The 14,122-nt window shown below is 35.7% G+C and overlaps 1 protein-coding gene across 1 annotated transcript; it reads left to right on the top strand.

Moving 5' to 3' along the window:
• The first annotated feature begins 7,838 nt into the window (after positions 1-7,838).
• LOC141331258 (high mobility group protein B3-like) lies at positions 7,839-12,388 on the top strand. Its single transcript, XM_073836252.1, has 5 exons — positions 7,839-7,962; positions 9,805-10,013; positions 10,126-10,265; positions 10,915-11,089; positions 11,175-12,388. The coding sequence occupies exons 2-5, from the start codon at positions 9,864-9,866 to the stop codon at positions 11,346-11,348; spliced, it is 639 nt and encodes a 212-aa protein (XP_073692353.1). The 5' UTR covers positions 7,839-7,962; positions 9,805-9,863; the 3' UTR covers positions 11,349-12,388.
• Positions 12,389-14,122: the final 1,734 nt, after the last annotated feature.

Raw genomic sequence — 14,122 nt, forward strand, 5'->3', positions numbered from 1 at the left:
ATGATGAACACACTGGTTTGTAGTGCAATCAGTTTTACCATTTACCGTTTGATGTTATTCTCGTTATTTTCCTATAGCAGATAATGTTACAGAAGTCTCACCCATAGGCTTACGTCCACGTTGAAGAAAAAGGTGGATACATTGTACTATTTTAGTCTTTCCTACACAAAAGATGACCCTCGTGAAACAATCCTGCCAATTTCTTTTCGCCGTGGCTCCTAAATGGTGGTCTTATGTCATACTGTGAAAACGGCCATTATCGTGGTCTTGCGACCAAAGATAGTCTGCGATAATTTTCTAACAGTGTCATAAATTTAGGATGACTATCTCACAATGCTGCTATGACCTATGTCTACTGACTAGCCAATAAAAATGCAACATGAAAGGGCGTATTGATCAATGTGACATGGTGCTAAAACATAAATGCCATGGAGGCTTAAAAATTCTAAAATGTCTACCGGTATGTGGGATTCCAATTAGTTTCTTCTTCTTTCTTTTTTTTTTTTAGTACACATGAGGATGTTTTATTCATATATATTAACTTGCATCATAGATTACAATTATATATTTGTTGAACCCAAGTTTAGTAGATCTATGTTGCACAGTGAAATTTGTAATGATCTTACAAAACTGCTGTAGTAGCACAGTCTGTAGATGCCATAAGATGACACACATGACATTTGACTTCAATTTGTTTGCTAGACTGTTACTGGACAGTGTAAAACATGGAGAAAATTATATACAAGTGAATAATTTTTTGTCCTGATTGAAATGAAACACAAAATTTTGTTGGTCTTGCTCTTTTCAGGCACCACACTGAAGACATCTATCATAATAATGTAGTATAATATAAAACAAAATGGGACTATTACTGTCTGTTATGTCCTATAAAATATCAAAGCAACGAAAGTACACATGGACCCTGCAGGGTATATCATAACAGGGCAAGCTTCTCCCTTGTGCATCTGCAAATGCTTTGCCCTTGCAGTCTGTTTTATGTTGTGGTAAATAAGATTTTAAGCACCACACTGTAAATGTCTGATGGTGTACAGTTTAAATGCATACAAAATATTAAACCATCCTTATCTATAGCATCTGTCAAGGGCCTTCAGCTAATAGGCCTGCAGTGTCCCAGCATCTGTACAACTGATATAGAACAGTGCTTGAATGTATGAAATAAACATAGATGTGGGAAATATGTGTTAACCCCTCAAAGCACTAACAATGATGAACATATCAGCCTTCACAGATGGAAAAAAGTGCACTTCTATAATGTACCTAAAGTGCTCTATTTTCATGTAGAAGGGTAAGTTACCCAATAAGCCCACCAAAATCTAAGTTGATGTGTTTTTCATAGATATTGACATGGTTTATTCGAAAAAGCAATTGTTGAAATGCAAGATTTATCTCTCATTTGAAAATATATTAATTAGTTGATGTACACTTTAGAATGTAAAATTAAGATATTTTATGAATAAAGTCAAAAGTCTGGCATGGGCTTAATTGTACCATTTGAGCCTGCATGTGTTCCAAATAAGCCCACCTAATGATTTATTCACACACAAAAAAAAAATCAATAATATAATAAACATCAATATATTTATTCACTAACACAGAAGTGTTTTAAAAATTATTTTTACTAATGTTTGCTAGCGCTTATCACCTGTTCACATGCTTGATTCTTTGGCAGTTCTTTCAGTAAGGCTAATGGTTTGACCTTGAGATTAGGTTTGTGTGCAAGCCAATAAAACTCTTAAAATGAAATCTTTCCATTTTAAGAAAACTTATACAAAACGATAAAGTGCTATTTGTTTATACACACACAAAAAAACTATACTTTTATATCTTATTTGACATCATATCAATGGCTGTAAATGGCAGAAATGTGTTGATTTCTGAAGGGTCCCAATACACCGAATTTTTTGGGTGTCTTTGCATGAGGTATCCTGAGACATTGTCAAATGTGATTGGTATACTGTACAATAAGAAATGTCAGGGAATTAACAAATCACTGGATTGAGTAAAATAATGATTAGCATAAAATGATTTTCCCTCTGTTTAATTTGACTACAAAATGTTGTACTTAATATACTTAAGATAATCCTAAGAACATCTTGGTTATCACTTGTAGTATACTTGAACCAATCTTTCATACACTAGTGGGCTCAAGTGTACTACAAGTGGTAACTAAATACATTTTTAATACAGAGATAGTATGTTAAAAGCACATTTCAGTTCCTTTTCATGGTGTCCCAAAATAGCATTTGAGTATGCTTAGATGTTCTTAAGAAGTACTAAAGAAGAATTTTTAGTATATTAGGTACAAATTTAGTGTGTGGAAATAGAGCACTTTAGGTACATTGTGGAATTGCACTTGATTTTCACCTGGGTTGATACTGTGTACTAGTTGCAGTACATTTTTCTGTTTATTGCAACTTTTCTCCTTTCATATTTGGGTCATTCTATATAGAATTGGTGCAAACTGCTGTCCCACCACCAAGAAACACATTTAAAAAGCTGTTAAGTATTAAAATCTTAGATGTTTACTAAGATTCTACTATTTACTGAAACCCACATTAATACTTGAAATATTAGTAAGCTTAAAGGTCCCATATTGTACACATTTCTGGAGGTTTATTTTAGTTGTTGATGTCCTTAAGAATATATATTTGCGGTATAAGTGCCAAAATCCATCTCAATATATTGTTACAGCTCCTTTTTTAGGAGCTCTGTCAAAAACAGGTCAATTTTGGTCCATCTAATTAATATTCATGAGCCTCTCTTCTGATTGGCCTGTTGTTTTTCTGAGTGACGCACAGCCAGGCCAACCACAGGTAACTAAGGTCATGTATGCTTTAGCCGAGCCCAGAGCCATAGAGAGAGAGCCTAGCCTGCAGATACTCAACAAGATATTTCAGAATGATCATGTTTTTTCTTTTTCAAACACCGAATGCAGTAAGCTACATAACTGTTGCTTTAGTAAAGCCCCTTTCACAATGCGCGCTGATTTTGGAAAATTACGGGAACGAGCGCTGTGTGATGCACGTTACCCTGCGACTCAACGACACGACGACTTCACGACAAAAAAATACGTGCAAAGTGGAATGAAGCGGCGATCGGGCAGAGCCAGCTCCGCACTATCAGCGCTGAAGCACAGTTTGTTCAGGTTAGTTTCAGTTTAGTGAAACATACGTGTTGCATTACATCTCACATCCAAACGTCACATGTCTTTATGGGTTGTGTGTAAAGCACGCACAGATTCCGGAAAACAACTGTGAATGAACCCAATTAAACAATTCCGGAAAAAATCATGGGAAACATTATCCGTGTATTTACCACAATCGCTGTGTGAAAGAGGCTGAAGTTGACGTGCCACTGGTCTCTTATATTCACGTTGTTCTGAAGCCTGTGCAATGATGTAGTTTCGACATCTATAGACTGAACAGGGTTTTCTAGATTAGTTTCCGTGTTGTTGTTGCTTAGCAATGTTATGGACGCGATGTTGTCTGGGTTTGACAAAAGGAGGGTGGGACGTGATTGGTGCCAGTGTTGCCAGATCGGGTTGACGATTTCCAGCCCAAAAGCTCACCAAAACCCGCCCACTTCAACAAAAACCAGCCCAAATTTTAACTGCCAAAATAATGAGAATTTTATTGCCATGTCAAGGTTAATAAGGACCATTTTTATCTCTTAAAAAAAAGAATAATAACAAAATAAAATAAAGATAAATCAATTTCACAGGAATATGGATCAAAACAGTCCGAAAATATGCGTAAAATGTCTTCTTTTCAAAGTGGAAATTAACCTATGACTTTAACCCTTGGAAAAACACATGCATCATTTTCAATGTCCACAGTAAAAATATGCTAACTTCTGTGCAAAAAGTGCACAATAAAGTGATGAGAAACAATGTAGCTGGCATTTAAGTTCATGCACACACCCACGTTTTCTTATTTCAGTTACAATTATATTTAGAAGTCTTCTATTCATCTCTCACCACATGTAATCCACTTAGACTTTTTATCGTGTAACTTATATTTAGGCCACTTTGCCATCGCAATTACTTAAAATGAATAAATGAATAAGCTGCATATTCAAAATCTTGCCCGTTATAGCTCCAAAACCTCGTCACTCACAAGTCATCACATCTCACTAACGTAAAAGACGTAAATTGATTGACAGGTCTCTGTTAAACTAAACCAGTAAGCGTTGCGTTAAGCAAAAATGAGTTGATGACTGCACTACACATTATATTACTGTGATACTTTGAGCTCGAAGGTATTAAAATAACAATCACTAATGATAAAAGCGAAGAAAAAAACAGCTGATTGGGCGGCTTTTCTTTTTTTAAAGCAGCCCAAATTTTGTCTACCCGCCCAATGCGTTATTCTCCGGTCCAAGCCGATCAAAAGAAGCCCAATTGGGCGGAAACCCGCCCAATCTGGCAACACTGGACGCGATGTTGTCTGGGTTTGAGAAAAGGAGGGTGGGACGGTGGTTGGTGCTCGGGGTGGTGACTGAAGGCGGTGACTGAGTAGATTGGACGTCACATCTTTGCGGAAGTCACAGTGGCTCATGAACATGAACAGCTACTTTAAGCAGGCTGTGTGCAGTTTACTGTGGATTGACTGTTTTGAAACTCATATGGTAGTTACATAGCCCCTAGACCTCAGTTATCATGAAAAAAAGCCAGGAAATTTCGATTTTGACAATATGGGACCTTTAACGTATAATATACATAATTTTTTGGGTACCTTCAACTGGGAGGTGGCTGTCCCAAACCCTAACCCCTAAATTTCAACTTATGCAAAATTTTTCTATTTTGGTTTTTAAAAGTATCTTTTTATAAAAAATATATTTTATTTTATAACAGTTTATATTTTACTTTTACTAAATTATAAAACTATGGGGGTAAATGTGTTCAAAAGTCTGAAAAATCTGTGTATAACTTTAAGGAACGTCACTACCAAACTACCAAACCTTTTTTCTGTACAGTAACTTTCTCAAACTCAACACTGATAAAACAGATCTTCTACTTGTTGGTTCACCTAAAAATATTGCTTCTTTCTGTACTGACAATGTTAGCATTGCTGGGACCATAACCCGACCCTTCGCCAATGTTAAAAACCTTGGTATAATCTTTGACTCCACTCTCTCCTTCCTACCTGACATTTCTTCACTCACTAAAACTGCCTTCTTTTACCTTCGCAATATCACTCGTTTACGTCCCTTCTTAAACATCAATGATGCTGAGACACTGGTTCATGCCTTCATTACTTCTCGTCTTGACTACTGTAATTCTCTTTTTTATGGTCTACCAAACACAACGTTAATGCTTGAATACATCCAGAACTCTGCAGCCAGGGTCCTCACTTCTTCAATGAAATCTTGTGACATTACTCCCATCCTACACAGACTTCACTGGCTATCCTTTCGTTTTCGTATCCAATACAAGATTCTCCTTATCACCTTCAAAGCACGTCATGGTCTTGCTCCCCTATATATTTCTGATCTCATTCACACTTACTCCCCACTTTGCACACTACTCTCCTCAGAAACTGCTCTGCTGTCTGTCCCACGTTACAGGTTAGCATCGCTTGGTGGACGAGCGTTTCAAAACTCACCTTAAATCATTTCTCTTCCTCTCTTGCTTCTCTGATGACTGACTGCATTTTCTGTTTCATGCCTGGTTCCAACGTTTATCTGTACTTGTGTGTATATATTTTTATGTTTGTTTTTTTTTTGCTTTTTCCCTTATTTCCTGTTTTTTTCCTTGCTGTAATGTGTATATGTTCTGATACTGTAGAAAGGCGCTATATAAAATAAACATATAATAATAATTATTATTATTATTATTATTATTATTATTATTATTAATTAAGAACACATTTTTGGGAGTTATTCCATAACATTTAGTTTTTATATGTGTACCACTGTTCAGAACTGTGCTAGCTAACCATGTGCTAATTAGCCTCTTTGAGCTAGGTTCAAAAGTATCTAAAATTGTCACTACCAAACCATTTGGTGGAGTTTCGGTAGAGACATCTTTGTTTTTTGGGTATTATTCCATAAAATTGTCACTACTGAAACAATCATAACCAAAATATTTTGTGGAGTTTCGGTAGTGACATGTTTTTTGGGGGGGTGTTATCCCATAAAACTGTCTCTGTAACAGTCTGTAATGTAATGTGGTTACTACCAAAGCACTACCAAAAACGTGCAGTCACTACCAGTACATGGGATGTATTGGCAAAAATAAAGTATACTAAATTATCAACTAAGATGTTATGGTAGTTTTTGGTTCAATGTATATTTAAACTAATGAATCCTAAAAGGAATAGTTCACTTTCAGAACAAAAATTTACAGATAATGTACTCACCCCCTTGTCATCCAAGATGTTCATGTCTTTCATTCTTCAGTCGTAAGGAAATTATGTTTTTTGAGGAAAACATTTTAGGATTTCTCTCCATATAATGGACTTCTGTGGTGCCCCCGAGTTTGAACTTCCAAAATGCAGTTTCAAAGGGCTCTAAACGATCACAGCCGAGGAAAGAAGGGTCTTATCTAACAAATGTCGGTTATTTTCTAAAAAAATTAGTTTATATACTTTTTAACCTCAAATGCTCATCTTGTCTAGCTCTTTGTGTACTCTGTGTAGAGATTATAAAGTATATAAATTGTAAATGTTTTTAGAAAATAACCGATCGTTTCACTAGATAAGACCCTTCTTCCTCGGGTGGGATCACTTAGAGCCCTTTGAAGCTGCATTTAAACTGCATTTTGGAAGTTCAAACTCGGGGGCACCATAGAAGTCCATTATATTGAGAGTAATCCTAAAATGTTTTACTCAAAAAAACAATTTCTTTACGACTGAAGAAAGAAAGATATGAACATCTTGGATGACAAGGGGGTGAGTACATTATCTGTAAATTTTTGTTCTGAAAGTGAACTACTCCTCTAACTTTGAAATCAGTATAATCAACTTTTTGCCTTTTACAAAGATAAATTGGATTCAAAATACAACAAATCTCATAAATGACATGAAATATCGGTAAAGAAATTGTTGTTGATTTACCTCTTAAAAATTTAGAAAATAGCACAAAAAAAATTACAATGTAGATGTAAGCAAAACCTTAATAGGTCAATATCCCTTCTAATTAAATTATTATTACTGTGTTTCGGTAGTGACAAATTTGAGGAGAGGACAAGTATTCCCAAAACATCCTGAAAATCCAAAATGGGAATTAACTGCACAATTACTAGAAATGTGTACCTTGGTTATTATACAATTTGCATACATACAATTTTTGGGGAAAAATATTTTTTTCTAGACGTTTCCAATTCTGACCTTGGACCAGTTCTGTAGAATGGCCCATTTATAATGTAATTGTACTTAATTGTGTAATTATGATGAACTGTCCTGCTTTTTTGACATTTGACTTACAATTGTTACAAAAGTCTTTTGCCCAGTCTTTTGTCCTTGCAGGACTATAATCCATTTTTGTATTTTGGTGGGAATAATTACTACAGTAGATATTAACTCATAGTAGAAAATACAACTCGAAACAACATACAAGAATGGGAACCTACTGTTTATACCTTTGCAGGTTTACTAAGCATCCTCTAAATCCGTGTTGACAAAGTGTGACACTAACCTTACCATGGAAAATGTAGAAGAACTGAAACTCCGAGTTTCTCTGTGCAAGTTCTCTGAGGCATCCTCCAAAGTAAAGAGGTCGGGCATACGAAAACTCTCAACAGGACCAATCTGGAAGAAGAGTCGCTAGATGTGCATGCAGCGCGGCCCAATGGCGAGGAATGGAGGTTGTTTTGAATCGGCGAGACTGCCTAGCCAATCAGGCCGGTCTCGTGTTGAGCTAGCGCGAGGCTGAGCGCATGGGGTTTAAAGAGGAGAGAGAAGGGAAGACAGTGGCGAGATTTCTATCAACTCAACAACACAGGTACGGAAAGCCGTCTAATATTTAACACAACACATTTCAGTCATTTTAAGCTCAAATGTTTTATTTCATTCATATTTATATATGTTTTTATTTAAATGTGAAATTAAAATTTATTTCCCTAAACAGAATAAATGTGATTTTTTTTAAATAAATACGTTCATATGTGAAGGTCAAAAAGGAGTTATGCATATTTGCAGTTTGTTTGATAATGTTTGCGTTTTGTCTTTCTGAGAGATTTCTAATAAATCACAGAAATGTCAATAAAACAAATAAAAACTGTATTTTTACAGAGGTCAAACGTCATTTTTAGATTTACTGGTATTAGCACTAATACTGTTTCATTTTCTTTAAGTGAAAGATTAAAAGTTATTAAACTGATTTTTCCCCGGACTGTATTCTATACGCGCATCGCTGCTGAATATGGCTCGCTGTGTCCTGTCTATGAGCCACCCAGCCTTCTTCTATACAGACCGATTTCGATGACATCTTCACGTAATGAAATATTTTGTCCTCGAGAACATTCGCTTATGCTATTATTCTATGCTCTTTATCTCATTATGTGAAATACGGAACTGTATACGCGCTGGAAACATGTTATTGCATTTTTCCTTTTCCAACTTAAACAAGCGCGCTTGCCGTGTATTAAAATGGCTGGCGATTGAAACCATTGACGAGCAGCTATTCCTTCACGCAGCAAGGACGGGATAATTTCAGAGAGAAAACATCCATTTCAGATGCAAAACTGCCCGTTCCTTTCGTTTTCGCTTTGTAATGTCTATCTCTAACTCTTTGTATTAAAATAAAGACAGTGCATAGCGATTTATCATCTTTTCCAGCTTGACAGTTGCGCTGGATACACTCGCATAGGCAATGGCTGGCTGTAGTCTTTGTTAAGGCAGCACTGCGCCAAGCGACAGCTAGGGCTCAACTTGGAAAAACAGTTAAATGCGCCGAAATGGGATCTGACAGGCTTTTACAGTCATTTTAAACTAAAAGTACAATATTTATTTTAGTTAATAAACATGTTTTTCTTTTAATCAAAGCCTTTGGGTCGCTAAAATCGTCTTTTAAACCCAAGGGGGTGTGTGTTGCTTTGTTGCACGGTCAACCCATCTGTTTGCTCGCGCTGCAAAGAAGCCATTTTAATGAATGGAGAACAGCAGCGCAAGGCAGAGCTTATACCAGTTACTATATATAATAGCCTCTATATGCTTGTAAACGGGCAGAACGCTGTAATGCATAGTTTTAAACCAAGAACAGCGATTGAGCTCGAAATAAATTATTAATAAGGTGTGAAAGATTTAGCAAAATAAACAACAGTTTCTGTCATGAGGATGCATTCGTGTAAAGATGCTTTTTGTTTTTAGTGGGTTTTATTGCTTAGCACAACCGTCCTCACATGAGCGCCCAAGTGCGTTTCTGTGTAACCTATAAGAGTGTCTATGAAGGAAATTCATGTCTGTGCAATAGAGTAGTCCAAACTTTTCTAATAATAACAAACAATAAAAGGTGTATTGTTAATAGCTCTAGCACATTAGCCACAAAGAATATGGCGGTGGCACATTGTATTTTTCCCAAAAAAAAAAAAAGGCTGTGAACACCAATCAGTCTCATTAATAATCAGTTCACATCCCCCATGCAAGAAGGACGGGTCTGGAATTCCCTTTGTGTATCATCTTAGTCTAATAAGCCCTGCACCCCACTGATGTTAGAAATGTAGTCCTATTTAAAAAAAAAAAGTGCAATAAGACATTTTATGTTTTTATCAATTTTTAATAGTCACACCCGACAAAATTGAGTAACATTATTGTTTTTTACACGCTTTATTTCCTATCATTTTAGATACAAATACAGCACAAGAGAAGACGTCAGTTCACACAGGCCCCTCTCATCCAACGAAAATGGCAAAAGGAGACCCCAGGAAGCCCAAGGGCAAGATGTCTGCTTATGCCTACTTCGTTCAGACATGCAGAGAGGAGCACAAGAAGAAAAGCCCCGAGATTCCAGTCAGCTTTTCAGAATTCTCCAAAAGATGCTCTGCAAGATGGAAGGTTAGTTTTGAGATAAAATGTTCCAATAATATTTGACTCAAATGATTTAAATAAAGCAATGCAGAAGTACTTTCCTATTCTCAGTGAAAAATTCTCTTGATTTGTTGCGTAGGCGATGTCCGATAAAGAGAAATCCAGGTTTGAAGATATGGCCAAACAGGACAAGGTGCGTTATGATCAAGAAATGATGCACTACATGCCTGGAGGCAAGAGAGGCAAAAAGAAGGACCCCAACGCACCCAAGAGACCAGCGTGAGTAGACCTGACACACATTTTGAAAATTGTCTGTATGTAGTTATTGTAAAGGATATTTAGTTCATTTGATTACCCTAGTAAAAAAGTAATATATTGAAAATATATTTATAGTATAGTTCAAACCTATTTTCATATTTACTGACATATTGGAGTACTGCTTGTGCACAATGCACATTTCTTAATATTAAGCCTAAAATGTGTTTTAATGTCACTATTGATGAGAATTGTATGATCTTTGAATAATATCAGTCTTTAAATGCAAGATATTTAAGGTGCACCCAAGTATACTTGCAATAGTTATACTTCTGCACAATTAAACTGCATTAAGTACAAAATTAGTTGTTCCAATTTAGCAGACTTTAAGTGTACTAGTTTAGTACACTAAAAGTACAATTGTAAGGTAGTCCAAAGGTAGATTTGTAGTATACTTGGCATATAATAAATGTATTTCAAATAAATTTCAGTGCATTTATTTTTCACTAGGGTAGGACAGGGTTTAGTTTGCTATATTCTGGCATCTTATTTGTTACATGGAGCTTTCAATGATAGTTATTAATTTTATTTTATTTTCTTTCCAGGGTAAATAGAGCATTATCTTACAAATGTTGATGAATAAATTTATCTCGCCACCTTTTATGATCATCAGCTCTGGATTTTTCCTGTTCTGCTCGGAACATCGTCCACAAATCAAGGCTCAGTATCCTAGCTTGGGCATCGGAGACGTGGCCAAAAAACTTGGTGAGATGTGGAACAGCCTCACAGATTCCAACAAACAACCCTATCTGATAAAGGCCAACAAGCTGAAGGACAAGTATCAGAAGGTATGTCTCGATCTAAATGCTTCAGTAGTCCACTAAATCACAATTCCAGTATTTTCCAATATAACAATGTTTCCTTTTTGTGCAGGATGTTGCAGACTACAAGACGAAGGGCAAGGTTGGGGGTATGTCGATGAGCATGGGAATGGTGGCAAATGGTATGGCTCCGAAACCCATGATGAAGAGCAATATGGATGACGACGACGATGAGGAGGATGAAGACGAAGAAGAGGATGATGATGAATATGATGATGATGAATAGACTGTCATTTTTGTATGTTTGATCAATTCTGATTATAATACCTATTTCTCCCCCATTCAAGTTCAGTAGATACGGAATACACTGGTGGTCTTTCATAGCCCCGTTGTTGTTTTAATAGAAGTGGAATGTTTTGTGTGCTTTCAGTGAGAGACTTATTACCACAGTTTCTTACTTCCAGCTTTGTGTGCGTGTGAGTGCATGTGCACATGTAAAGATCTCACTTCATCATGGTAGCCAGTGTCTTCCTAGCCCATCTTTGTATCATTTTACCAATTGTATAACAAAAGGCCTTTACACAAGTAATCCCCCTTCCTGTATATGTAAATCTCTGCCCTATATATATTTTTTTTGTTTGTTTGTTTAAGAGGTTCCTGAGTGTGTAGCTCTGTATATGGTTGACATTGAGTAGATATTGTTCATGATTGTAGTATGTTGCATGTGGAAAGGCGTAACAGTTTGGAACTGTGCGCCGATATCAGACATTTCATGCCGAAACCATCATTAGCTTCCTCTTCCTTGTCCAGTTTAGGAAAAAAAGCAGTGCTAAAAAGAGCAGTTGCCACCAGCACGTCAGTTAGTCCCTTTGCAGGGGTGTGCGCTATATGTTGTTAACTATACTACATGATATATTAGCACATCCGTGATCAGTGTAGGAAAGATATTTGTATTATCTTTCCTATATATGAACTGTTGTGTGATCTAGGAATGCACTCTAGAAATACTGATTTGAAAAACTGTAAAATGCTGTGAAGTCAGGTCAAAAGGTTTCAATATGAGGCAGAAAAGAGCTGTTAGCACCTTTGAAATCTGGCATAAAAATTTAGCATTGAAAAAAAAAAAAGTCCTGGTTATATCTAAACAAAATGTCAGTATTGGCCAGTGTTGATATGGTCACTGACATGTTGTGCATCCCTAGTTTGTTTCTTATATTTTGTTGAATATAAAGTTAGAAACGATGCTGATGATAAATCTGTACTTATCTGTATCTATGATTTTCATTTTATATGTTTGAGGTTTGCAATTAAATTGAAACATTTTTATTTGTGTTTTGTATGTCTGTACCAAGAATATATGAGAGAGAAACCCTCATGAATGGACCTTGAGGAAAATATCTAGTGTATTGTATGCACAATATTTATTGAAAAACTTTCAAAGATAGCTTTAGGAATGATTTTGGCTACCTTCAGCCACTGATCCTTAACTAAAGTGTTAAAGTTTGAAAGTTATAATTATTATAGCGATAGCCCTTGCACCTAGTCATACTGAAATCGCAAAAGCCTTTGAAGCTTATATATACAGCTGAGGTCAAAAGCTTACATACACCTTGCAGAATCTGCAAAATGTTAAATTTTACCAGAATAAGAGGGATCATACAAAATGCGTGACATTTTTTATTTAGTACTAACCTGAATACGATATTTCACATAAAATATGTTTACATAGTCCACAATGGGAAATAATAGTTGAATTTATAAAAATGACCGTGTTTAAAAGTTTTCACACACTTGATTCTTAATTTTGTTACCTGAATGATCCACAGCTATTTTTTTTTTCTTTTTGGTTGTTTAGTGATAGAGTCCCTTGTTTGTCCTGAGCAGTTAAACTGCCAGCTGTCCTTCAGGTCGTACCATTTTATTTTTATTTATTTATTTATTTTATTTTTTTAGCATTTTTGTGTATTTTAACCCTTTTTTAACAATGACTGTATGATTTTGAGATCCATCTTTTCACACTGAGGACAACTGAGGGACTCATATGCAACTATTACAGAAGGTTCAAATGCTCACTGATGCTTCAGAAGGAAACACAATGCATTAAGAGCCAGGGGTGAAAACTTTTTGAAGATCAGGGTAAATGTAACTTATTTTGTCTCCTGGGAAACATGTAAGTATCTTCTGTAGCTTCCGAAGTGCAGTACTAAATGAAAAAATATATATTTACGCAAAATAAGGAAAATGTACACATCTTCATTCTGTTCAAAAGTTTACAGCCCTGGCTCTTAATCCATCATTTTTCCTTCTGAAGCATCAGTGAGCATTCAAACCTTCTGTAATAGTTGCATATGAGTTCCTTAGTTGTCCTCAGTGTGAAATGAAGAATCTCGAAATCATAGTCATTGTTAGAAAGGGTTCAGATACACGAAAATGCTGAAAAACCAAAGAATTTGTGGGACCTGAAGGATTTTTGAAGAACAGCGGGCAACAAGGGACTCATGAACAACTATCACTTAAAAAAAAAAAAAAAACAGCTGTGGATCATTCAGGTAACAACACTGTATTGAGAATCAAGGGCATGTAAACTTTTGAAAGGGGTCATTTTTATAAATTCAACTATTATTTTCTCTTGTGGACTATATGTAAACATCTTTTATATGAAATATCTTATTCAGGTCAGTACTAAATAAAAAATATCATGCATTTTGTATGATCCCTCTTATTTTGGTCAAATAATTAACATTTTGCCAATTTAACTGTAGACCAAGAATGTAGAGAGAGTACAGCATGAATGGACCTTGATGACAATATCTAACATAATGTATGCACAATATTTTTTGAAAAACTTTTTGAAAAATAGGTGTAGGAAAGATTTTGGCGACCTTCAGCCATAGATGAAGCTTATGTATACTTCTTTCTTCAATATAAGCAACAGTTTTAATTTAAATAAATATGCATCACTTAAAAAATAGCTTTTGCTGCATAATGGTTCACAAATGTAGCCTACTCAAAAGTCAAGTTTAGGAAGCCAGACCCTGTGTAATGAAGTCATTAGTGCAG

This window comes from Garra rufa, chromosome 3 (assembly GCF_049309525.1).
Source record: "Garra rufa chromosome 3, GarRuf1.0, whole genome shotgun sequence".
Classification (NCBI taxonomy): domain Eukaryota; kingdom Metazoa; phylum Chordata; class Actinopteri; order Cypriniformes; family Cyprinidae; genus Garra; species Garra rufa.